The sequence below is a fragment of the Mastacembelus armatus genome, chromosome 23 (assembly GCF_900324485.2).
Source record: "Mastacembelus armatus chromosome 23, fMasArm1.2, whole genome shotgun sequence".
NCBI classification, from domain to species: Eukaryota; Metazoa; Chordata; class Actinopteri; order Synbranchiformes; family Mastacembelidae; genus Mastacembelus; species Mastacembelus armatus.
The window spans coordinates 8,144,180-8,170,752 of record NC_046655.1 but is presented as its reverse complement, the minus strand read 5'-3'; the positions used below and the strand labels follow the sequence as shown (position 1 = coordinate 8,170,752).

The 26,573-nt window shown below is 39.8% G+C and overlaps 2 protein-coding genes and 1 long non-coding RNA gene across 5 annotated transcripts; 1 reads left to right on the top strand and 2 right to left on the bottom strand.

Moving 5' to 3' along the window:
• Positions 1–37: 37 nt before the first annotated feature.
• gsap (gamma-secretase activating protein) lies at positions 38–26,542 on the top strand. 2 transcript variants are annotated; one of them, XM_026326369.2, is made up of 33 exons: positions 38–384; positions 1,248–1,318; positions 2,405–2,461; positions 2,585–2,654; positions 2,939–2,986; positions 3,115–3,203; positions 3,633–3,702; positions 3,826–3,875; positions 4,209–4,319; positions 4,430–4,486; positions 4,619–4,665; positions 4,902–4,987; positions 5,120–5,125; positions 5,691–5,768; positions 5,861–5,947; positions 6,209–6,301; positions 6,506–6,671; positions 7,112–7,202; positions 8,992–9,061; positions 9,688–9,767; positions 9,882–9,962; positions 10,351–10,458; positions 10,633–10,688; positions 12,772–12,803; positions 14,323–14,384; positions 15,739–15,834; positions 18,515–18,585; positions 18,786–18,880; positions 19,559–19,678; positions 22,881–22,942; positions 24,795–24,899; positions 25,344–25,440; positions 25,620–26,542. In XM_026326369.2, exons 1-33 carry the CDS (start codon positions 297–299, stop codon positions 25,718–25,720), a joined length of 2,601 nt encoding a protein of 866 aa, XP_026182154.1. In that variant the 5' UTR covers positions 38–296; the 3' UTR covers positions 25,721–26,542. The 2 variants fall into 2 exon arrangements, with proteins under 2 accessions (XP_026182154.1, XP_026182155.1); XM_026326370.2 differs by lacking the exon at positions 5,120–5,125.
• On the bottom strand, positions 2,151–18,018 carry LOC113141812 (uncharacterized). The gene is made up of 7 exons (XR_003296818.2): positions 17,968–18,018; positions 16,358–16,493; positions 14,303–14,381; positions 7,100–7,190; positions 5,807–5,965; positions 2,492–2,629; positions 2,151–2,288 (listed from the first exon to the last, which is right to left on the bottom strand). It is a non-coding gene; the product is annotated as an uncharacterized LOC113141812 (long non-coding RNA).
• LOC113141811 (P2Y purinoceptor 8-like) lies at positions 20,366–24,887 on the bottom strand. Of its 2 annotated transcripts, XM_026326379.2 has the most exons (4): positions 24,816–24,887; positions 24,059–24,137; positions 21,384–21,402; positions 20,366–21,034 (listed from the first exon to the last, which is right to left on the bottom strand). In XM_026326379.2, exons 2-4 carry the CDS (start codon positions 24,088–24,090, stop codon positions 20,480–20,482), a joined length of 606 nt encoding a protein of 201 aa, XP_026182164.1. In that variant the 5' UTR covers positions 24,091–24,137; positions 24,816–24,887; the 3' UTR covers positions 20,366–20,479. The 2 variants fall into 2 exon arrangements, with proteins under 2 accessions (XP_026182164.1, XP_033180952.1); XM_033325061.1 differs by having other exon boundaries at positions 21,384–24,137; positions 24,816–24,869.
• Positions 26,543–26,573: the final 31 nt, after the last annotated feature.

Genomic DNA, 26,573 nt, shown 5'->3' with positions numbered 1-26,573 from the left:
TATGGCGACGGCGCTCCCGGAGGAGGGAGGAGCCAACTGCAAACATGACAACGCATGTCAATAATAAAAACTTCTCAAGTCAAGAGGAAGAACTGTGTAGTTAAAGCGGATGTGTATTTAGGTGTTTTGCTGCTTTCACTTTTACATGAGCCTGAAGTTAACATGGAAAGACTTTCGGTCACATGATGCCAGGGCTGAACAGACAGCAGCTGCCTCTGCTCAGGGAGAGAAACCACTTGGAGACTTGTCAAAAAGGACTTTCTGCTAAAAACCAAGGAGCAGACTGAGGCGCACAAATGCTTAAATTACAAGCAAAGTTTGACCTACATAGTGATGTGGTGTCTGATATCCTCAGGAAGGAGGCGTTAGTCTGCAGGGTGGAAGGTGAGACGTTCACGGTCAGCGGCTTTATCCTGTTAAACAGCTTCTTACATTTAATGTGAGATAATAATCGATATAATAATCCAATAGCAATAGGTAGCTACAACTATCTGGGTCAACTTAAACCTTTTTCCCTGTTCTTACTGATTTTAGATTGAATCTACCTGTTACACGTTTGTATACTGACTTCTAAATTGCATAATATCTATTCAAAAGTAAATACTCTAATTAAAAAGTAACTGGGAGCTATGAAGCTTTAGCTTCAGCTGTAGGAAAATGTGTTTCTTTAAAGATATCAAGGCACCGAGCACTAGATGGCGCCATTTACACTTCACATTTGTGTAATTATAAACAGTCAAACATTCACTTTACAGCAGTTGTCAAGCCTTCATAAATCTCCTGAAGATGGAGAACATGAAAAAATAATCAAGTTTACAAGTTTGTTTGTGTTTAGGCATTTTCACTCTTAGTTACTGGCAAATATGTGAGTGAAAGGAAAGACTTTAAATTTTTGCATCAGGATCCAGTATCAAAAGCAAGGCCATCTGATTTGCAACGATTAAACAAAACCACAAGAAATAAAAACTCTACATGTAACACAGTAAACTCCATACACTGTTTTTGTGCATGCAATGAATCAGAATATATTTCAATATTAGGCACCATAATTAGAGATTACTGCCAAATTATTCACCCATACATTAAAACTAGTGTGCACCAACTATATATATTTATTTAACATCAAAGATATCACACTGTGACCATGACTACATGACTAGTGGTAGAGAAGCTAAAAACACGTCTGTCAGTGCAGACTGTTCTTTAGAAGTGGTCAACACTATCGATTCATAATAGTGTGTTTGCAGAATACTCTAGTGCAGTGGATACTCGCATCCTGAACATTGAGAGAGATGGGAGCATCCTTTACTCCTGGAAGGTAAGTCCATAGTAAAAACACTGTATTACATGTTCCTTATCCTGGATTTACTCATTAAGTGATTGTAATTGTCCAAGTCCACATTAACTTGGACAAAGTACTGGATTAAGTGTGTTACAACCTGCGTTTCAGGGTCACTTTATTTTATTATCATTGCTTTGTCATGTCTTTTTATGGGACTTGAGGCAAGGATTTTTAATCACAAGTAGATATTTAATGGATTTCATTCAGACAAGGGGTTATATTTATATGAAACTAACACTTATAATACACAGAATAATCATCATGTTTGTCATTTCCCCACAATAATGTCCTTTGACCTTGGCTATAACTCAGTGTAACCTGCTGTAATGCTGACACCCTGTCATAAAGCTAAATCTCCCACATTTTTCTATGGAATTCCTTTATTTTGTATTATAGCATTATATGCATTCTGCTTGACATCTGCTCTGTATCTGCGTCTTTGCCATTCTTCACTGAAACTACAGTAAGTGAAGTATTCAAGTCCCAGTTTTATGTCTCTGCCACTTATCTTCAAAAAGCCACCATCAAACCTAAAAATCTCTATTCTTTTATAAGGATTTCTCTGTAATTCAGCTTGACATAGTTGGTATTTTTGGAAACCTAGGGATCCTTACTAGAATTTAAAATAAAGTTCGCCGTGTTGAACCGAGCCTCTCTGCACAACATAAATTTTTAATGATAGAACTGCTAAAGAGTCTGGGGGTTTAGGAGGTTAAAGACAGTGTGCAGCCTGCAAGAAGAAAATAATCTCTCCCTTTTAGAGCAAGGTTTACAGTTTTATGCATGCATGGCCGTGACTTGGGTTTCAGAGTAGACTTCCTTTTATTTTAAAGTCTTCTCAACCAAAAAAAGGAGTGAATCGCTGATTTGAAGCGGAGCAGGTCTAGCCAGGATAATCAGTATGGTAAATGAAGAGGTCAAGCATTGTGTTCCACACACATCGATGCTGTGAAGGACACCAGTGGGAAAGTATGTCTGTTTAGGAGAAGCCATCTATGTAGTTTCATTGATGTGATAACACATGATCTAACTAGAAGATTTAGTTCTGTTTTACTGTGACAGGGAGCAACAGAGACCACCAGGATTGGGAAATATGACTCCAACACCAAACAGAACAAGGTAGTGTATATGTATTTCATGTCTTTTTACCTTCAGCACTGCAGATTTTCCTTTTGTGTGTGTCTGCGGTTGTATCTCTGCACACTCATTCTCATGCGGCTGTGTTTGTGTTCTCTGCAACAGCTCCTGTATTCATTTGACAAGCAGGTGTGTGTCAGCAGCTGTTCCCTGAACAAGGAGGAGACACTGTTAGGTGAGCCTCTGTAATTTACAGATAACAACCAGCAACAGCAACTGTGTTCTCGATTCACAATGAAGTTTGAAACGTCGGTGTCTCAGGAGGAGGGGTTTAGGAGTATTCCTACATTACTAGAACAAGGGGATCCATAAGAATAAGCCCAGGCATGCAGTTGGAGTGCAGATTATTACCTGTAGTAGCCAAATCATAGTGAAGGAAACTGACTAATCAGTGTAATCTTTGGAAAATATAAATATAAATTAAGCCACATGATGGTGTCTTTGCATTTTCTCACTCAGCTGTCAGCTTGGCCCAAAACACCAGAGGAGAAGAGCGCCTCAAACCAAGTAACACCTGAGATCTCTATTTTCTTAGCTGTGCACACTATGGCAAAAATGGTGTCAGTTTCTGGAAGTATCTTAAATCCACATGTGGTTTATTCAAACTTGGTTATAGTTGTGTCTGATCTTTCTAGTTTCTAAGTGTCTAACTCTGCTGATTGAGATCAGTCCCATCAACAACACTAAAGTCCTCAAGGCAGTGGACTGCAGGGTCAAAGTGCAGGTAGTGTGTGTGTGTGTGTGTGTGTGTGTGTGTGTTTTACTGCAGCCATGAGCTGACGTTGCAGTTCGGAGCTTACAGTGTCTGAGCACTATAGACTATTTATTTTATAATCCTGCTGAAAGTGCACTGGCCTCTAGTTGCCGTTCTGTCACTTTGTATGACTCACTTAATCTGTTTTAATTTCCTTTTCTCAGTTGTGTCATCCCATTAACAGATGACCATTATAAATATCCATATTATTAAACTACTGTGCTTTAACCCTCTTACAGCTTAGTGTTTGTTGCTTGCCCTGTTGCCAAACTGCGAGTTTAAAGATATGCCAAGAATGTTTGAGGATTGCATTAAAACAAATTGATGTCTCTGTCTGGAAACCAACTAGAAATCCATTCATCCAGACACTGACTTGTGTTTCTCTGTGGCTTTCCTTAGTTCCTTCACCAAGAAACTGACAGAAGATCAGTAATGGAGAGTCACCTGCTCCTGCTGACAGAAGATGGATGTACGTCCGGTTGTCTTTATGCTCGTCTAAGATATAATTTCTTAATCTGCTATGAAATAAAACAAAAATAGAGAGAAATAACCTGGATTTTAATATTTGTAGAGGACTTTCTGTGTGTTTCAGATGTGGATCTATACCATGTTCTGCTGACTAAACAGGAGGGTTACAGAGTGGTAAGTTTAGCTCCACATTCGGATTATTGCCTTCTCTTTTTCATTTTGAAGGAAGTGTCTGTGGATAGTCAGCTATAAATTGAGGACGTTTCTCTGTGGCGGATTTGTGCTTTTTTTTTTTTTTTTTTTTTTAGAGGTGTAAATTCTTGAGTGCACATCTTGAGTCATTAATAATTGGGATGGGATGTATTTACATAATCCAGTGCAAAGAATATATACCGTTTTCAATCTCATACTTAAGCAATAAACTACACTGTCTCTTATAGCCTCCTGAGGAGCTTTGCATTAAAAATTCATTGTGTCTATAAAGCTGAATATGAATGTATGAACCAGGTGATGATGAATCCTGAGCGTTTGTCCAAAACAGTAGAGAGGATAGTGGAGGATTTAATTTGGGTCCAGTGGGATGAACACACACAAAGACTCTACTATCTCACACACAAGGTAACACATACAAACACCTGGATTTGAACAAATTGTACTTGTGAGGACATTGATTTAAATTCACTGATACATTGAAGGCTAAAGAGCCATGTGACATCTTTCTTTCACAGGATAAGTTCCTGCTGCGATGTCTTCAGTTTTACACAAACCACAACTATGACACTGTGGTAAGTCATCTCTATGTTTTATAGTTTAATTTAATTACCTACCAGTCTTTTGCATATGCTGTCATAATCAGTGTCACATCTTTTGTGCTTTCACCTGACAATACCGTACCACTCTCCGGCTCTGTCCTACAGTTCGAGCTCCCATTAGAACTGCCTGCTAATCCTTTCTGCACAGTCAAGTAAGGCTCCGACTCCTGCTATGGTGCAAATATAGAAAAGTGTTTTCACAGCAGGAGCGTTTTATATTTATGCTTCGATTTCTATTGAGAATATATCTGCAATCCAACACACTTCCCGTGCTGTGCAAATCACATTTCTCAGGCTGAAAATATATATTTTACTGAGCTTTTCTTAACTGGGATTTTTGTGGATGTGTGTGTGTGTGTGTGTGTGTGTGTGTGTGTGTGGCCAACAGGTTTGCTAACTTGGGTTTTGACCATTATCACATGGAGAGGCGAGAGCAGGAACACATTCGGATGGAAGTGTTCACAAACAGAATTGGTACCGAAACACATATACCACATGCAAAATTTGCTTTTACACACATATTGTCTCACACCCAGAGATATGAACAAATTCTAGTTACATGACTAATTACAACTAATATGTTTTTTTTTTTCATTTTGTGAAAAGAAGAAAGTAAGTATCTGTGTATTTTGTACTCAGTGATGCAACATTACAGTGTGATAAAATGCAATATCGAGAGATCCACCATCAGAGATCAGAAAATCAAGGCTGCGGCCAAATTACAATCTTACTGGTGAATTAAAGATTCTGCAGTATGATTGATGGAAGGGCTTCAATACAAACTGATGATCACTGAAAATCAAAGAAACTTCCCTCCATATAAAGTACTGTGCAAGAGTAGGCACTAAAATACACAGGGGGTGTTTTTATTCTAAATAACAAATAGTTTTTCATTTGTCAATTAATGTTATACAAAGTGCAGTAAAGGGAACAAAACCTAAATCTGCAGCTCTCAGTTTTGCTGGTTTAAATAACAATAAAATGACCAGGTTAAAAATAATGGGTTCATAGAATGACTGTGTTATTGATTCAAATCTTTATTGAAATTGTGATTTCTCCATCAAAAACAAAACCTCTTCTTTTCTCCTCTCAGTCATTGATGCATGTTTAAAAAGTTTAACTTTAGGTATTATTAATAACTGTGTTAAAACTGCACGTCCCTATGGTTTGTTTTTAGGAAGCATGTGTGTGTGCTACAGCCAACCTCTTAAAGACAAACAGGAACTGATCTACACTGTGGTGTTAGTTCATAAAGGTGTGTATGCTGTTGTCTATTCAAAAACTGCACAATACCTTATTTGTCGCTTTAACTTTTGTTGTCATCTTCGCACTTCTCTCTTTCTGCAGATTGCAAGACGTCATTCAGGGTATCGCTGGGCAGCGATCAGTCCCAGCAGAAAGCCACACAGCTCCATCCACTCTTCATCCCGATAGGTCACTGCACACACAGAACTGCAACACAGTCACACACATACACATTGTGCACCATGCACAGTCCTTAAATGTTCAACCAAGTGTGTGTGTTTGTGAGTTTGACTGGCAAACATGCATTTCCCATATTTGAATTCAAAACAGAAAGACAGGCACAAATAAGTGTGTGTATCGTCATGCAGCCTAATAATTGTCAGGTGTGCATACAGTGTACTAACATAACATACACCCTGACAGTAATGCTGTGTTATGTTTTATATGTAGGTTACTACATCCTGGTGTATTTGCAGGATTATTTCCTCCACTGTATCAACACCAGGCAGCAGGAGATGCCCTGTCACTCCCTCTTCCTCTCTGGTAAGTTGTGTTTTTTGTACAAATCATGTCTGAAGTGCCTGATGACTATATACAGTATGTTCACCTATTTTTCCTGATATATATTTTAAGCACTGATGCAGCACAAAGATAATGCTTTCATTATTTGTTCTCAGAAATAGAAGGCGATCCTTACATTAATACACTTTTAGTATATTTCCATGTCCTCCCTCTCTTTGTCTTAAGGTCAAGACGTGGACATGGGCCTGCACTGTCAGTCCGCCAACATTACAGTGTTGCATGCAGAAGAAGAATCTGGTAGCAGGCTATTGGACCTGGCCAGTGGGAAGATCCACACTGCTGAGCTTAGCCCTGCCTACCTACTGCAGATACTGCGCTCAGACACTCCTAGGTGAGCATGATTCATAACCTTTTGTGGAAATTAATGACCTATATATATTTGGGTCTATTAGTTGGGTGGTATTTATATATGTAGAGGAGGGCTTTAATAGCATAGGAGGCAAGAAGCAGTCAGGTGGAAAGGGAAAGGTATTTTTGTGTGTGTACACCTGCAGAATCTTTCTGAAATAAATGTAGCTTTAACTTGAATCTTTGCCAGAAGAATGAACCATCCTGCTCACTATAGATGCATCATTTTCTCTTCTCTCTATTTCTTTCTTGGACTTTTTTTTTTTACCGTATTCATTAATTTACTTTTTAAAATTTAAAAACAGATACATAACAATATAGTCACTGTACAGTAATGCTCATCAGTCAGACTCTGTGTCTCTGTATTTGTATATCCTTACGTTATATCAAGGTAAATTTGTTGCATGTCACCTGCATCTCAAGGTGTCCCAGCAGTAAGGCTGATCCTAAACGCCTGGCCGCCCTCCACTGCCTGCTGGTTTACATGGGAAACGACCCAAACCTGGAGCAGAAGGTACAGATAAAGTAATAACAGGATGACAAAACTGTTGATATTTAAAGCACATTTACTGACACGGTGAAAATGAAGGCGTTACACGTCATCTTGGCCTGTAACATCCAGAACTTTAATTTTCTATTTTTGCACAACACGGTATCATTATTTTTGTAGAACATAAAGTCAATAGGAACTTCAGCTGTTATTAGGTTTTAAACAAAGTCACAAGATCAATAAAGTCTCCTGGAGGAAGAGAGAGACTGAACACAAAACAGATGGCAGGATAAAGAAAAGGAAAAAAAAGGGAAACCTGACAAAAAATATAGCTATTTATATTGAAATGTACAGTCATGTCACTGTCAGACACTCTCCCTTAAGGGAAACTGATGTACAGCAAAGAACAAATAAATAGATGAAACTAGAGATGGCAGCTTTTCTGCACATCTGTGCAAATTCGAGAGGTGTCAACCTTTATTTGGAACAGAGCAGATGGAGGGAAGAAGACAAGAGGATTGAATAAAAGAGGAGGGGAGGTGTGGATAGAGATCAAACATAGATAAACACAGACAGAAAGAATGGGGCAGATATTTTGTTTGGACACAGCACTATGACTCAGACTCCATTAGGAGTACGCCTAAATTAGGATGTTCCAGCTGCCCTGATAGACTGTAATAAATTCTTTCTTTAGAGATTAAATGACCCACCTGTTTCATTAGTGCAGCAAGCTTTTGGAAATTGGACACCACATATAACTTTTGTATTCTTTGTAGACTCTTAATGGGGCTGGCAGCACAAAAAGTACAGGGTTTAGTAAAGGTGATGACCTGTTAACACTTTGCTCTGTTCACAGCAGTTTGTGTCTGTAAGACTAGAAGACTGCAATTTGCGTCCTTCAAGTTCTGACTTCTATGTGATGGTTATTACATGTTATGTTATATCTTTGAGACTCAAACTGTCTTGCAAAGATTTGCTGAAACAACAAAGGAGGGGTCTGCAGAAAATGTGTGTAAACCATCCAAAAAAAAATGTCTGTCAGTAACTATGACTGTTGCATTACAAGATGTCCAAGATGTATTTAAGAAAAAGGCCACAGCCCGTTGACCTGATGATAATCTATGATGAAAGTCCAAAACAATTGTGAATCATTATCTGGGATGATGAATGTCTGTACTAAATATCCTGGCAATAATCCATCCAACTGTTGAGTTATTACTGGACCAAAGCAACTGATCAAGTTACAGATATTGCTGTGTTTTTAAGGAATAGCTGTAGATACTGGCAAATACCCTTTTCAATTTTTTCACTGTTTGTGGGCTGTATGTAATATTCCCTATAATGTTTAACATATTACTTTAAAGGTACAATGTGTAATATTTAAAGTGATCTATGAGTAACAATGGTTTATAGCATTCATAAATGTGTTTTCTTAATCTTAGAATGAGCCTTTTAAATCTACATAGGGAGCGGGTCTCCTTTCACCGAGGCAGCCATGTTGTGCTGCTATGACAAACCCAACTCTGGCTCAAGACAGGGAATCATGATGGCCAGAGTACCCTCCCTTGTGCCTGGAAACGGGGGTGGGGTGTGGTATGAGGGGTGCTCAGAAAGTTACATTCTGCAATCTCACCACTAGATTCCACTAAACCTTACACATTTTACACATTGCACCTTTAAAGAATAGGTAAACTGTAGTAATTTTTTGGTGGCTGCTCTACATTATCTAGAAATGTACAGTATAGTTAAAGCATAGTGGTGAGCACCCACATCTGTGACACCTGTTCCCTGTTTGTTTCTGTCATGCCACCAGGTTATTGAATGGCTGTGTGACAACGTGAACGCCTTCGAATCCTTTGATCAGATCCAGGAGTTCATTCTAGGTTAGTGGCTGCTGAAGAATGAGGACACAAATCTCCTCAGCATCTTTTCTTTCTTTTAGAGTCCAGCTGCTCTATTGCCTTTTTATGTCTCTTTCCCTTTGTGGTTGCGAGACCGCTTATATTTCGTCCACACAAAGCTGAAAGCTTTCATCGGCCATGTTTGGCTCTTAAATTTCTTCTTGCAGACTTTTGCCAAGTGCCCCATACAGGTTTGAAGAATTAGAAAATAGATATGGTTATTTGGAGACCTTAGGGACTCATAGCTCTTAAAGAACAGTGCAAATATGGTTAAGTCCTAGCAGCCACTCGACAGCACAAAAGAGGTCCAGCAGCCATTGCCCAGAGATTAGATGATCACAGATATTGGAGCGTCTTGGTGCATAAATTGCAGTTTTATTGTAACTTTTGTTACTTCTTGCTCTTCTGACTTCTTAAATACAGTTTGTTAATACAGGTGTTATCGGAACAATCAAGACAATTAGCCTGACCTAATACAGTATACAATACATTACTACACTGCTCGCTAATATATCATGTCAAACGGTTGGACATAGACTCATTTGTTTTATGTTTAAATAAAAACTGTGATTTAAACTAAGAAAATAAAAATCTGCTTTGCGTCACAGCCTCTTTGTACAGAATAAGCTACAAGAAGTCTCTCAGCCTGGATAAAGTCCTGCCTTACTCCTCAGTATTTGATAAGAAGGTACCACACACGCACGCACAATAACAATAAAAAGGCAACTCTTAATACGCACACATTTACGCTTCTGTTGTTTTGTGACTGAAGTAGCACACACACTGTCGTCTTGTGTTTTAGGAAGTACCAGTGTGTCTGTTAAAGGTCCCTGGCGTGTTGTGCATCACAGAGCTACATATGGAGTCTACGTTGAAGGGAAAGGTAACGACATATTGTTAAACGGTTACACATTTATTACACTAAAAGTGCTCGGTTACAGCTTAACAATATGCATGAACTGATGTATTTATCATTATACTGCAGCACAGAGTCTTCTGCATTCCTACAAGTTAAAAAATCTCCAGCTTACTGACTGAATTACAAAACATATTACACATACATGCTCCAGGTGAATTCGTGATAGAGGGGCTCAGAAATTACTTTTGCCAACTGCATGTAAACATTAAAAAGGCATTTATATGTAAAACAGTGTGACCTATATACTGCTTGTGTGTATTTTGGATTCAGTTATTCTCAATTGTTTTGCAGCAGTGTCCTTGCCTTGCAACTGTGGTTGTGTTTACGTTTGTATGTGTGTGTCTGTCTCCAGGGTTTCTGGACAGAACTGCAGTGGAACACAGAGAGGGCAAAATATCTGGATGCTGTTCCCAATCCAAGATACAGACCCTCACACATACAGACAGACTGGGATAAACTGGTGAGTCTGGTTAAGTTAAATTGATGTTATGCTTGTTGAGAAAAATCTATGTGTGTGCGTGTGTGTGTGTGTGTGTGTGTGTGTGTGTGTGTGTTCTTGTCAGCATACCTATGGGTTTCTGTCAAACAATGGGAGCACATCTCAGCCCTCTCATGACAGTGTTATTTGTTGCAGAGGTCCAAAAGGAGCCCATCCAGCAACATGAATCACTTTGAGGAGAACACAAAGAAGTAGGTCTGCCTCCCACTGGAGCTTTATTAAGAGGTGTACCACACACTGTGACAAACTGTGTTGTAAAACCAGGACCCAAATGCAGACACGCATGCAGGCAGAGCAGATCAAGTATAACAGTTTGTTAACAAAACAGGAACAAACAAAGCATTACTGTGAGTCCTGGCAACAAAACCGACTAGGGATAACCAGAGGCAGAGTCCTGGAGGTCAAAGGCATTCAAGCAGTCTGCAAAGACTGCAAAGACTTTTTCACAAGAAAAAAAAAAGAAAAAAGAAAAAGAACAAGTAGAGTCCAAAAACAAGTTACGAAACAGTCAGGCAGCAAGAAATGTGACTGGTAAGCCCCCCATCAGACAATCTGACAGAGAACACAGGAAACAGAGGAGCGTATACTGGAAACACACAAGGGGAGCTATAATGACAGAAGTGCAGACAGGGGCGGTGGGTGTGGCAGTCAGGGAGGAGATGAAAAGCAGGTGTGCAGGGCAGAGTTGGGGTGGGGGCATATGAAAACTGCATGGGTGGTGATAGTTTCTTGATAACTCTGGAAAACAGGACATGGAACAAAATTATGGCACAGCTTTAAAACTAGAGGGAGACAAGGCAGCTCACCACTTCGTCTAAGTGTTTTGAAATATTACACCGTCTGCTCTAATGAGGCACAGTGAGGTCATAACTTTAAACCTCACAGGAGGAGCAACAACACTGGTTCTATGTTGACGAAGGTTGAAAATATGATCCACTTTAGCAGTGGCTGGCCTGATGTTGTCAGAATCAGGTTTGGAAATGTGAGCACTGCAGTTGCAAATCTGCTGCTCGCTGTCAGATATCCTTGGAAATTACACTGATTCCCAAAACAGCAATAGTTAAAACAGACCGTACCATTTTAAAGGGTGTAGCTTGTATTTTTCTTCTTGTCAATAAATACTACCCTGCCCCTCAATACTGTCAGACCTTTACAGCCTCTGGCGCACTCAGCTCTAAGCCCATTGGTTCCTGCTGAAGAAATATATAGTTAGACAAATTATTTCATCTTTTCTGGACTATTTTCAACTGTGGAGTAATACACCACCAGTTTGGTTCCCTGCTGACAGTTGACAGCAGCAGTATAGTGCAGGTGGGGTTGAGTCACAATAGAGTTGAGTAACCATTTTCAGCTGTGTGGTTCATTGATGGATTGTTAATAGGATTGATTCAATGCTGGTTGTGGTCTTTTCATGGGTAGGGGAGGACATTTCCACCCAAAAATGTGTTTAAATGATTAAGGTGCTTCTCAGCTTGGGTAAGGTCTGAAGTAAAATCGATCTGCTGAAGAATAAAACATAGTCTAATACAATAAAGATGTAAAGCAAGTTTACTCTATCATTCAAAAGGAGTAAGGTTCTCTGGCTTCCCTAAAGAAATCAGCTTATTTAATGTGCAGATTGGCAAAACCAAACTCAGTGTAAACTACTTTAGAAAACACTGACAACAGCAAAAGTGTCTGTTCTCTGTCGACTTGCTTGGAAGTGTCGCAGCGTACCTGAAAACCAGTGTTTACTCTTGTTATTGGAATAAATAAACACTTTTGCAGCCAGTTCCCCCGATCATTCTTTGAATATAAGACATCCATTTTAAAAGCTACAACCCCACAACAGTTGTGGATCCAGTGACTCGATGATGTGCACGTACGCTGGTGTGAAAAAGTGTTGGCCCCCTTCCTGATTTCTTATTTGGTGTTGCATGCAAACATTAAAGTGTGACAAACATGCAAAAAAATAAGAAATCAGGAAGGGGGGCAACACTTTTTCACACCACTGTACCTGTACGCAGCACTGATCCAAACCTGCTGTGAACTGAAAGCAACTCTGTCATGTTTGCAGCAGGGATCAAACCACCAGCCTTTCAGTTCATAATTAGCTTCTCCTCTTCTGGGCCAAACTCCAACTACTGCTTACAAACTTTTTGCTTTTACAGTTTGGATGCATATTTTGCTGCCGACTGCAGCAGCGTAGAAATACACAGCCTCGGCTTAAGACTCTTATCGTAACGCTGGCTCGAGGGATTGTTTTCACACTAAGCTTTTCTTCTTGTTTTGTAGAGTTCTATCGATGGTGGACAACTGGTGTCTTGGTAAGGCGGCAAACTCACACTGCATGTGCACGTGCACACGTACGCACGCACACACACACACACACACACACACAAATCCATGGATGCAGCACACATGCAAACACAAGGGACGTGAAAGTCATAAATAGCAAAACCTTGGCTTATAATGGAACTCAAAACTGTGTGCGAGTGCGTTGGGGTTTGTGTGTGTGTGTCTTCTTCTGAGGTCGCATTCTTCATGCCCACTGGAGAATTCAGCTGAACAGAACAACCACGCTAATTTATCTTGGAGGGAGAGGGTGAGAAAAAAAAAAAAAAAAAGGGAGGCGTATGGAGGAAAGAGGCGAGGGAGAAGGGTCGGGGGGTAAGGGGGTTGGAGGAATGTGAAAAAATAAAAAGGAAGAAGAAAATAAAGCAGGACTAGAGGTGAAGAATGCTACAATTATGTAACAGCGTGAAGTTAGGTACTTCCTTCCCCTCGCTCTCACTCTTGACTCCAGTGCAGCTGTTTTGTGTCAGCCACAACATGGGAGTTAATTCACATGTATGATCTCATACACCCACAGCTTCCCACACATTCACTTGTACAACACACATCCACTGCATTTTGATCATCATTTGATCATTTTCTCAACACCAGCAGAAGCTGCTTCACTGATTTCATAATGTATGTGAGACGTGCTGGTTGGATTTCTGGTCTTTTTTTTTTTGGCTGATTCCTTCTTCATTTGATGGCAAATATCCTTGAAATCAATAGATACATATATTTGGTACTTTCCACAGCTGAATCACCTAAATAATCAAACAATAAAAATAAATTTGAAAACAATTTCCTGTGGATACATTACTACTTCAGCACACCGAGCTTCTGATGAAGCTTGTGAGTGCGTCAGTAACTATGTTGGTGTGAAGTCAAAGACTTAGCATCAGCTAAATGTCTAACATATGTAAATTTAAAACAGTCGATAACTTTGAACTGCTAACGGGCGTACAGTGAATCAGGCAGCGCAGCCTGTCAGTTACAGCAGCTGTGCCCAGCCAGCACTATTTATATCTAGAACATATTACAGTGTAACATCAAAAAACTAGCATTTTTGCATGTGTGTAAAAGTGATTAAAAGACAGCAAGTGTGTAATAATTCATCTAAGGTTTCCGAGCTGGAGCGCTCACCCTGTTTGTGTGACTGACATAAAACAACTGCAGCATTCACACACACACACTCTCACACACACGCACGCACAGCAGAAATGTGGCCCCCAAAGCTTTGGGATGTGATTTTAAAGCAGAAAAAAAAAAAAAAATACACCTCAAAAGAATCTATTAAAGTCTTAGATTCAGTCTTATTTTTTCATTACAGTTATAAACAAGCTGGGATTTTTTGGATTGTTCCATTTTTCCTGATGGGCAGTTTAATGATGTTACAGCACAGACCCACCTGAGGCTACCTGTAGTGTTCAGTCTAGTGTGGACGCAACATCAAGGGTTTCATAAAACGACCCTTTTATGTGTATGTTCTCACCATTGCCTGGTCTCTCCTAGATAAGAAGCTGGTCCCACTTTTCCAGGAGGAGGACCATCAACAGAGGGAGCTGATTGGCCTGGTGAGAGAGAGTGAAGCTGAAAGAACTTAATGGCTATAACTCATTTACACAAACACGTGCACTTTTTAGTTCCACATATGAAATCTTAATGAAACAGCATACAATAACCTTACTGGCCCACTGTGGTCAAGACCTGTAAAAGATGAAGTGTAACAATGACAGTTCTTCATTTTACCAGGAGCTATGTGCCAGACTGTTTTGGGTGTCCACATATTGGCCATGACATCACATCACAATCTTCGGGTTTAAAGTTAAAAAGAAAAAAAAAAAAAATCAAAAGATTTTGAAAGGATTTTTGAGTGAACTTTCATGTTCTTGAAAATCTTGATGAGAATCACTTGTGAAACGCTGTCGGACAAATGAATCATCGAGTTAAACGATAGTCAAGATAAGACGTGCAGATGTTTCATCAGAAGTTTGAAAAGTCTTTAACTTTCCACAAAGATAAACATCCTGCCACCTAAAATATATATAAAAAAAAAAGAGCAAGAGCAGAGTAAAAAAAAAAAAAAAGAAAACACAGCCTGGATTGTTTATCAGTAGCTTTTGTGATACAGCACCCGGTTGTTTTTCTGAATAATAAAATGCACTGTCATTGTAAACGCATCTGAGTATTCCAGATTATTGATATAGAACAGTTGTATAACTTGTGCAGGTGGATCCTCGCTATAACGTGGGCTGATATACAGACACCTACAGCTCCACAGTGAAATGCTGACAGCTGATAGTTTCCCTCTATAGTCATCTTTTAGGGTGAAGCTCCTGTTTTGCTTCAGATGAGTCGACACTTTGAAAAAAAGGGCATCACGAGGTCCCTGTCCTGTGTTTTACTGTACGCCGTGTGATGGACAATTTCATATCCTGCAGTTTTCCCTGTGCTCAGCATAGTTTTTAAAGAGCAGATAGCTTCAGTTTAATGGAGTTCAGTCGTGGTACTGGCAGTCTCTCGGCTATTCTTAGGATGACCCAGGCCTCCTGCGTCTTTTGCTCTTTATTCTCTACATCTCTCAAACCATCTTCCTTTTATCCCTTTCTCTCTTGCTTCCTCCTGGTTTTTCCCTCCTGCTCACTTCTTTCCCTTCAACTTTACCCTGTTTTTAGACCTTCATTCATCTTCTCTACTGTTTAGCCTTTCGTATCCACAGGTTTCCTCCTCTCCCCTTTTCTCTCCCTGGTTAAATCAATTTTTGGACCTTGTAGTCTAAAGAAAAGTTGAGGTGAACTTAATTTGACCCTGCTGAGTGTACAGCAAAGTGTACAACACACAAATACTTACTCTGAGCCACACACAAACTATACACACATGCACAGGATATAATAGTGTGTGTGTTATTTATTTATTTTTTCATTGCAGACGGTTGACAAGCTTCGAGAGCATCTCAACAGACACCTGCCTCGACTGGGGAAGAAAAGGATCGACCTGCTGGTTGTCAGCTATGTAGCCAAACTGGTTGGTGCATTGTGTGTGTGTGTGTGTGTTTGTGTGTGTTGGTCAGAGATAAGGAGAGGTCCAGGAGTTCTCTATATCCCTCTGAACCCATTTTCAAAGTTGCATAGCTTTTAAAGTTTTATTTATATATAATGTTTGCCCTTCCTCTGTGTCTGGGAAGGTTAAGTGACACTAACAATGCCTGGCTCAGTGGAAAAGGGAGCGAGTTTCCCACTTATTCTTTTGACAGAGCTCACAGATAGATGTGTGCTGGTCACCAACTGGTTGCATCCTCTAAAACAATCAGTATTATGGTTGTGGAGCTCAGGGTGTATCTTATGTTAATTATGCTATTGGTTGTAAACTTATATTTTATGGACAGATACTTAACATCAATCTTGTCATCTCAGATTCCACCAGAAAGTCAATGTTGAAATATCCCAAAATGTACTTTTCTGTTACAACTTTGTGTTGGTTTTGCTTACAAATCTAACTACAATGTGTCCCCATCCTTCAAAACCAATAACCCTTGGTATCTACTCACATAGAGACAGGTGGGATCTGCATAACCAAGCGGAAAGACGTAGCCACGCGGTCCCAGTATCGTACAGAGGCACTTGGTTCTGTAGAGTCAGTCGTTAGTATTCCTAGGAGGTAAATCCCTTTACAGCTAGGAGCCGCTGCAAGCAGACATACAGCATATATCAACACAACAGTATTAAATCAGGCCAAGGGTAAGGCTGGAATTGAATAGAAATCAGGATGCACCACATTCTGAGAGTTTGTGAAACTGCAAATGACAGAGTAAAGAGGACCAAATCTGGATCGGTCAGTGGCTCAGCCTTGACGTGACAGGCTCATGTTTTAACTCGCACCTTCAGACTCACAATGAAACTAATAGAACGAGCTGTTTCGGAATCGTTTTGGCGTTGCCCTGCAACAGACGTAAAAATGCCACTCATCTTGGGACTGGACTTTGAAAAAACACACACACACACACACACACACACACACACACACACACACACAAGAGGACCTATAAGAAACAAGCCCTCAGGGACGTTTTACTTAAAGAACCTTTGACTAACTCGCTGGCTGGACGATGCGAATCCACATCAAGCTGACTCATGCTTTAAAAATGTCAGAGCGGTGCTGTTTCAAAGCAGACTGACTTCCCTTCCACAAATAACGAACATCTCCCCCTTTTTGACGGTGCTTATTGAGACTAATGTTTCAGTTGACACAGGGGAGAGGTTGGGGGTGAAATAGATTACAGCTTTTAAGAGCCAGGGAACTTCTGCAATGATAGATTACAGCTCCACAGTACATTATTGTCATAGTTATTTATTTCCTGCCCCAGTTGCTACAGACAACCGAGATACATTTCTTTTTATAACACAACCAATGTCAAAGCAGAAGACCAACTTGCTAACAACTGAATATGAATGACTAAAAGCAGGAATATGTATTAAAAGTAATGAAATGAATTGAAATAGGAGGAAATATTTTTAATTATGCAGCAGAAAAGTTATTCCACACCGCAGGTTATTAAGCTTTTTTTTTATTTCAGCGGGGGACTTGCACAGAGTAAATCCAGTCTCCTTGTCAGGCTGAGGCTCATTAAGACAAATTGCTGATTCTAGATTTTATTTTACTAGAAATCCACACAGGGATTAAATCACTTGTTTTTTCCCTTTGCCTTTTTTTTTTTGTTTCAGCAAAAAAAACCAAAAAAAAAAAACATCTCTGCTACATATTTTTATGCGTCTTACTGATCTTCAGGGGCCTGGATTAGATGTTTGTTATAAAACAAGGAAATTCATCTTTGAATTATGTATTTTGCTAATGTTTTTGACCATAACATTTTGGAGAAGTCAAAAGACAAAGAAACAAAAAAATAAAAGAACAAAAGGTCAAAATGGAAACAAATATAATAATATAAAAAAAAACAAAAAGTGAAAGAAATAAATTAAGGAAAGAAAAATGAAAAGTGAATGAAAAGAATAAAATGATTTGGAATAAACAAGAAAAATGTAGTGGAAGTGAAAATCTGTACAGAAGGAAAAAAAAAATCCTTTGTCACATTTGTCTCGCAACACCTCCTGTAATTTTGGGAAGGTTCGTTACATAAGTGAAGGTAATTGAAATTCCCACCCTGAGGTCAGCGGAGGACGTTTCTGCTGATGTTTGACTGTGAGTTTCCCACTGGCGTACAGGATGTGAAAGACGCAGGTCGTCATCCTGTTATTCAGGATGTGAGTGAGTGGTCATTCGTCGAGAGTGTGTGTTTCAGCAGGTGAGCCACCGATGAGTCAAGTGCATTCAGATGAGTCCGGATGATGACAGATGTGTGGTGAAACGACGTGGGCAAATGTGCGTGCTGAGACGCTTTTCTGTGGCTCAGTGGAAATGAAAATGGGGAAGTGGAAAAAGGGGAAGTGTGGAAACGTTATAGAACAAGAAAACATTTTCCACAGAAATCACAAAAAAAAAAAACACTTGTAGTGCGACTTATATATGTTTTTCTTAAAAGCGACTATTATTCCAGTGCAGCTTCGGAAAATACGGCACATACAATCTCTAAACACACAGGATTCTTGTGTAGTGTAAAAATTCAAGCTGCCTGCTGATAAAACTGTTTCATCTCCTTCCCAAGCACTAACTTGTGTGTTTTTGTATACTTTTGTGTGTGTGTGTATAGATGGAGCTGATCAGGCACATGCTGGAGTCGGTGTGGCTGAAGTACAAACTTGGTGCACGCGTTTTGTGTTTGTGAGTACCTCACTGTGTTTCTAACTAATGTAAAGTGTAAAGTGCATGTGTGCTCCAGACCACCTGTACTCCCTTGCTGTGTGTGTGTGTGTGTGTGCAAACTGTTGATCTCTCTCTACGTGTGTGCTCAGATTGTGTAACATTCCTGTCTGAATTTTTTTCCATATATATGTGTGTGTGTGTGTGTGTGTGTGTTCCAGGACACAGCAGGGTAGTCCAGCTGAGTGGTCCGTATTTCACTTCATGTTTCGGATCCTGGAAGCCACAAGGGGTCTCTGCCTGCCCCTCCCACCCGGTATCACTGACACACACACACACGTTTAGCCGTTATAATCCAGTCTGCCTGTGCCTCATCCAAAATAATGTGTGTTTGCACTGGGGGATAACAGACTCGCTCTCTTAGGTACTAATGTAACCAAAAATATGTTAAACATTAGCATAGTGCAGACATGGATAATGCAGAGCGTGAATAGATTTTCAATCATTTGAATTCATTTTCCAGTGTTTACACAGTCCCATGATTTTAGTCGCTTATGTGTAAAACATTTGTGGGTTAGAATCAAACAGAATGGGAATGAGAAATGACCTGAAGCAAGGCGGCACTTACTCTAATACTGAGGCTGCAGGTGGAAATGTGATTGTGAAGCTATAAAACAGCAGGCACACTGATTCTGTTTCCCTCTGGTAAATAAAAAGTAGAAAAATAAACAATCACATGCTGCCTTAATAGTAGGTGCCTTAATAGTTTTTATCTTTTCTCCTTGTCCAGCAATGTAAATCTCAGCCAAACTGCTGATATAAGCCTTGAATAATAAGCATTATACCTGCTAACATCAGTGTTAGTGTTTAGCTGAAAGCACAGAGCTGCTAACATGGAATGAAGACTCAGCCTTGTCTCACTTTCTTTTCCTACGTTGTTTTCAGAAATAAATACCTTCTTCTTCTTCTTCTCTGTCTGTCTGTCTGTCTCCAGGCTATCACACCCTGTTAACAGTGTTTGCTGTGCGTTGCCTCCCTCATCACACCTTCCTACAGTACATTGACCACGGCTTCCTGCAGCTCACTGAAACCTTCGTGTCTCGGCTCATGACAGGTACGCACACGCACACACACGCACACACACACACACACACACACACACACACGCACACACCTTATAAAAAAAAATAGTGTTCTTTTGGAAGTTGTCTTCTACTGACTTTGTTAACCACCTATGACTTTTGCCAATATGTGGTTCACACTTGTGCTTTGGGATCTGTAAGTTTGGAGTCAGATTTTGGATGTTTTTACAGGATGAACTCTTAAAAACTTTGACAATCTTTGACAACTTTGTGTTTATTGCTAATAAGCAAATTGTAGAATGTGAACATGGTAAACTAAATATTATGATGCTAACATTGTTTATATCTTATATCATCTCATCTCATGAGCTTGTTATTATGCTGAGTGAGCATAAACCAATACTGCAAATATAGCCTCGTAGTCTGTGCCCCAATTCAGGGACTGTGTCCTTTGAAGAATGTGGCCCCTGAATTGGGGCACAGCTTTAGAGTCGCTAGTGAAGACTTTAATTCCTGTTAGTTGTTTTTTAGTTTTCTTTTTAGTTAGCCAGTTGAATGCCATAAATCAGACAAAATGTTTTTATTTGAGGCACAATATAAAATCAAAAATCAATCATCTAAAACAAGTACTGCTAATACAGAGGCAGCAGCAACAAACATGCACATAAAATAAAAATCTTTTAGAGAGGTTTTACATTTAAGTTGATACATTTGGTCTGAATTGCAAAGTAAGAAGAAAAAAGGTGTATTGAGCTCATTATTTCATTAAGACCATCAGTGAGACTGAGTTTAGGAAATGCCACATTAGTATGAAGAGGCTGAGAGGGGTCATGTTAAAACTCGTCATCGAACAAATGCTTTCTCCTATTGCTGCTGTGTCTCTTGTGATACCGAGAGGCAAAGAAATAGAGAAACGGATTCAGACAGTGATTGATGAAGTAAAAACATTCCACAAATGTCAACATCTTACTAACGTGGTGCAGTTTGTCTGATTTTGTGAAACCTTCAGCCACATACAACATGCGAAATATGAGGGGAAAGACACTACAAGCCAGGAAGATGGCGATTATTCGAATGAAAAGTTGATCAACTTTAGGCTGCTTCTTGTCAGGCATTTGAGCTCGTTTGAGCCCTCTGACAAGTAGGATGTAGAAGGACAACAGGACTAGTTGGCTGAAAACAATAAAAAAGATGTAGACCAGTTCAAACTCTGGTGCAATCCTTTGCTTATTGCAGGAATGACCGTCAGTCTTCTCATCCTCAGTATTCACATCTCTTAGTAAAAACACAACTGGAAGAGCCACCAGGGCTCCCAGCAACCACACAGAGGACAGTAGAAGCCGCTGCCATATCCGGGTCACCTTGGCCCACTTGTCACGGTGAAGAATCTGGCAAATGAAATGAAATTTGTTTAAAATAGCGAACAACGTTCTTTTTTTTTTACAGTATCAAATTAAATTGAGCTCTTTCTCCTTTGCTGCCGTTTGTCCATTGCTTTTCTCTTTTACTTTCTTCTTTTATGTTGTTGCCATTTCTATGTGAGATCTGATCTATAAACAAAAACAAAATCCCTCGCCTCCTGAAGTATACTTTCCATCTTTTTCTTATTAAACTCGTCCAAGGATCAACATATTTTTATCTTCTTTAAATGCCACAGCCTCAGACAAAAATCCCTACTGTTACTTGTGGTATTTACCTACAACTTGTAAAACCTTTGAAGGACTGGAAGATACTTACCTGGTAGTATCTCTGAATACTTATCAGCACCAGAATGTTTAGGTCGGAGGTCATGCAGAAAAAGAAGAAGTAAATGAGAAGTTGACAGACTCCATGTGTCAGATGTTGTTCACTGTAGAAAATAAACACGCCAAAAGGCAAGCAGAGCAGGCAGAGCAGGTCAGACACCGCCAGGCTGAAGAAGAGGCGCCAAGACATGGAGGAACCACGCAGATGGTAAATGAGTTTCATTATCACGGTGATGTTCGCAGGGATACCAAGCAGGCAAATGATTGAAATAATCACGGCAGTGGTGATGTGCCAGGCTTGGTACCAATTTGGGTCAGTCGGAGGAGTTCCTGAGGTGTTCGAGCTCCCGTTAGCAGTCATCATGGAGCAGGAATGAAGGACGATAAAGTGATGAGGCTCAACTCAGCAAATCTGATAAACAGAAATGCATCGTTTCGCGTGACGCTCTGGCTGTGACCTGGTTACAGAAACACACTACCTATTTAAATGTTTCCAAAATGTAGTGTGTGGTCTGTCTAAACCATATCTAAGGTCACACAGTGCCTAACTGGCCCACTGCTGGGTTCACACTAGAGATTGTCTCACAAAATTTGATAATTGTCAGTTTAAGAACAAGATATTTCAGAGGATGATGCCTACTGACTATGAGATGAATATTTCAGTTTGTCTATTACTTTGCACCATGACTAAATACTCACAACTGGCCACATCTGCAGCATGAGTCTGGTGCTGATTAGTAAATGTTGGCAAGCTAACATGTTGAACTGAGCAGGTTATCACAGTAAATGTTATCCATGTTTAGCATTAGCATCTTAGCATGCTGGATTTGGTGATAGAGGAGTTAAAAAGGGCTCCTGTTAACTTCCTAATATATGATAGTTTAGGTTTATCAGCACAGACTGAAGCCTCCAGCGTCAGAATGTTTTTAATATCACTGCAGTCACAGTCACTCTGCAGCTGTGCCACACCTGTTATGACCTACCTTTTGAAATAATCTACCCCCGAAAACCTCCATGACAGTATCTGTGATAATTTAAAAAAAATTTTAAGTCTGTTTTTATTTCAGTTTGTATGTCCTATTGTGGATTTCATAGCATTGGAAGAAGATTGCTCCAAGGCCAAACGCTGCGACTTGGCACTGACATCAACAGAACCAAAATATGTGGCCTTTCTCATTACTCTTGATCTTTTGTAGTTTACATGTTCTTTCTCATGAACAGAACAAACAATCATCCTCAAAGATGAAAAGATTATTTAAAGCGAGTCCAAATGGGTCAAATTACAGAGTGAGAGAAAAGGATGTTTAAGCACTTTTTATTTTACTCGGGGGTCATGTCCCACTGCAACCAGTCTTTGTGCATTTTCATTTGTGCTAAATAGATTTGTGCTAAAATAATAACATAAAAATAAATATAAACATTAACCAGGGATGGGCTTTTCTATGCTAAGCATTATGTTCCCTCTCTTTTCCTTTCTTCCTGTGTTCAGATTTGGACAACAGTGATGCCAACGAGATACTGAAGTTCAGCATATTCAAGAGGCTTCCTGAGGTATGTCTCTGTGTGTGTGGCCAAACAATGTTTTTAGCAGGGAGAGGAGGAGTTTAGATTTTGTCTGAGAGGGAAAGGTCAGTGCTTCCAAATCTTTTCTCCAATGGTTCTTTCCACATACCTCCCATTCTGGTCCAATTAAAAGTTATTTTAGGTCTCATTTCCCTCAAGCCCCCCTGGAGCCAATCACAAAGCACTTGTATAACCAGCTGGTGTGTGTGTGTGTGTGTGTTAGGGAGGGGGGTTATGTAGGTAGCTGTGTAACTTGTGTAACTTCCACGTGTTCTGGTGTGGTACAGTATATTTCTTTTGTAGTTTTGAGTGTGTGTATGTGTGTGTGCGTTCCGTCCGCATTGTGATCAGAGGAATGTAGAGTGTTTTGTGTTCCGTTTCCTGCCTGTCAGACTTTTTTTTGAGTGAGTGTGGCAGGCAGGAGATATTAATTAGGTACAATACAACACACACACACACACACACACACACGCACACACACACACACAGAAAACAAGAGATGTCTTCAAACTGTTGGAGATCTGTGCCTCGACTAAACCTGTTATCTAATTTTTATTGTACTGTAAACATATTTAACGCCCGTGAACTTCCAGTAAACTTTAATATCATACATAACAGAGACCAGGTAGTGGCAGCAATTAGCTCATAACAGAGTTAACACATATTCTATTTATACAATAAAGTAAATGTTTACTATGGAGACTTAAGTGTCTGCAAACGAAACTCTGTTGCATCACATAAACTACTGCATGCACAGAGATCACTTGTCTTATCTATAAATCTATATACCCAGTAAATGGCAGATATAACTGTAAATACTCCCTGGCTAACTGAACTAGGACCAGCTAACAACATTACACATATAAAAACAGCACAACTATATATCACTACATTCCACTACACAACAGGCGGACATATGAATTTGTAGCGAGCACAGTTTGTAAACTTGAGCAGAGGAATAAGCAGTGGGCGCTTCACGTCCACAGAAAAGTCTGGGAAGCAGCACACAGAGGCCATTGACAGCACTTTTTCACATTAAGATCAGTTCGGGGTATATTTCTACTAAAAACATTTCAAACAAAGTCACATACACAGGAAACTTACACATAAGCTGTAGGTTCAGGGTTATGCTCCATTGCTGTATTCCATCTGGCTATTTCTCAAAATGGTCTTTCAATTGAACCTATGGAAAAAAATATGTTAATACAATGACATGTTGTGATATGAAATCCCATATACTGTAGTTGCTGTGGAAAATCTGATTACTGTTGTCCACCCATAAAGTTGCATCAGTCAATAATCATCATTCACTTCTGCTCCTGTTCTTGAATCTCTTACTGTGGCAGAGACAATTGAAACAAACCAGCAAAACAGTCTTAGCTCGGCTGAGGCAGGGCAAGCTGAGGAACTTAGCTTTAATCCCAATGTAAAATATCTGGTTGTGCTTATCTCAACTTGTTTCTTCCCACCTATGATAAAAACACAATCTCTAAAGATTTAGCAGCTCTGCATCAATTTGGCAGCGTGTCGGAAGCTGGAATGAAAAGAATCCTTTCTTATTGTCTGTCACACCTGTACTCTCTGTTTGCTTAAATATTATTTATTACTGCGGCGTGCATTTCACAACACTGAAAAATGTGATTTCTCTGGAATCTCTCATTAGCAGTCAACTCTACAATAATGGTTTTGAGTTCCAGTTGCCAAAATATAAAGGCACAGATGTTCACATGCTCTAGGGAAGTTAAGTTTTTATTACAAGATGAGCTACATGCCTAAAATGTACAGTGAAATCTATTGTGTGTGTATACGTGTGTGTGTGTGTGTGTGTATATGTGTGTAGCCTATGGAGCAGAGGATCTACCATATGTGGGATCATCCTGCCAGTTCAGCTTCAATCTCCAGAGACTATGTCAGGACTCTGCTGGAGAAAGACAACAAAAATAAGGTGAGACAGCACAGTGAGCCACACTTGCTGCAGCAACTCACAGACACACTGCTGACTAGTAAACACCAAACTGGGGGTAAAATCTTCCAGACATACATGAAAATTCTCCAGGAAAAAAAAAAATTATGCGCAATGAAATGTCCAGGAAAATGGTCTATTTTTCTGCAGTGTCTTTTATGGCTTTCTTTATTCAATGTATTAAAGCAGCAACTTCAGCATCCATCCACTTCGTGATGCTACTAGGTGGTTGCTGTCTGCTAATTGGCTCGCAGAGTGGCATGGAGAGCAGATGGCATTTTGTGCAATGACAGATAATAATGTATGGCTGCATAAAAAGTTAAACTCCAGCCAACTTTATCCATAAGAGGAAACAATAGAGTGTAGGTTTCTGGATTTGTGTTGCAAAATCCACAGCTGAGTTTTTGTTTTTTCCTTCCTCCTCAGGGACTTACACCCAGCAGCAGAGACAAGACAGGCTTCAGACCTGAGTTTTTGCCTCTTACCTACCTGGCAAAAATACTTTCTGATGTAGAGGAACAAGGTAGATTATGTGTGTTGATATCTGGTTTAGACACAGACACCTTCGCAGGATTTAGACAGAATATGTGTGTTTGTAAAAATATTCTCCCTGAAGCTGTGAGGAAGTAAAGTATGTTTATATGGTGTTACATCCGCGATAATAAGCTGTATCATTCTCTAACTCCTCTTCCTGTGTTGTAGCTCTGAACCCGTTCGAGGAGCAGGAGAATGTGGACGCCAGGTTTGTGGAGGAGACCGCTCTGAAACAGACACTAATACTACTGGGCTTTGAGACAAAATGAAGAATGTGGAGGAAGGCGGAGGGGCGGAGAGGGACTGATGGATTGAGGGAGAAACAGATGAGGGGGAAAATGTGTTTGAGAGAACAGTCATCATTGGCTGGGCCTTGAGGACACGAATCGGATGGATGGATGATGGAGGGTGAGAAGTGAAAGATGAACAGAAAGATTGAAAGGCAAAGCGCTCATAAACAAGCTCTCACTGTCTGATGACAAATCAGGGTGGGGACACAGGGACAGATGGATGGAGATACCTAGTAAGAGAAGATGGAAGGGAGAGTAGCAGGTATAGTGGATGTTTTTCTACCTGTCTTTTTTTCCCCCAGTAAATACTGAGGTGCAGAGGACTGCAGGAACACCAAATAAACAAAACAAAAAACAATCGGGATCAGTTGGATCTTCAGTTAGAAGAAACATACTTCAGTAACTATGGGCAGCTATTTATATTGACTGCATTTCAAATTCTCTCCCATATCTCACACTACTTGTCCACTTTCTCTGATACAATTTATGAACATCAGTGAAATCATGTGAAGAGTATTTATAAATCAAACACACCTGTTTATGCTCCTCCGCTGGACCCACTCAACTTGATTATATGCTGCCAAAAGCTTTGCCGACAGTCAGTGGCTGCAGTGCGTTATAAAGGGACTTAAGTATAACTCAGTGAGCCTGAGACAAACTAAATGTACAAATTAACATGGGATCTTACCTGTTTATAGACTGAGTGGGATGATAATGTGTCTCAATCTCGAGATGTAGAATAAAAAAAAAAAGATGAGGTAATAACAGGAATGCTGTGAAAAAATTAGGAATTTGTAGAAGTACAGACAAGGCCTAAGCAGAATATTAAATG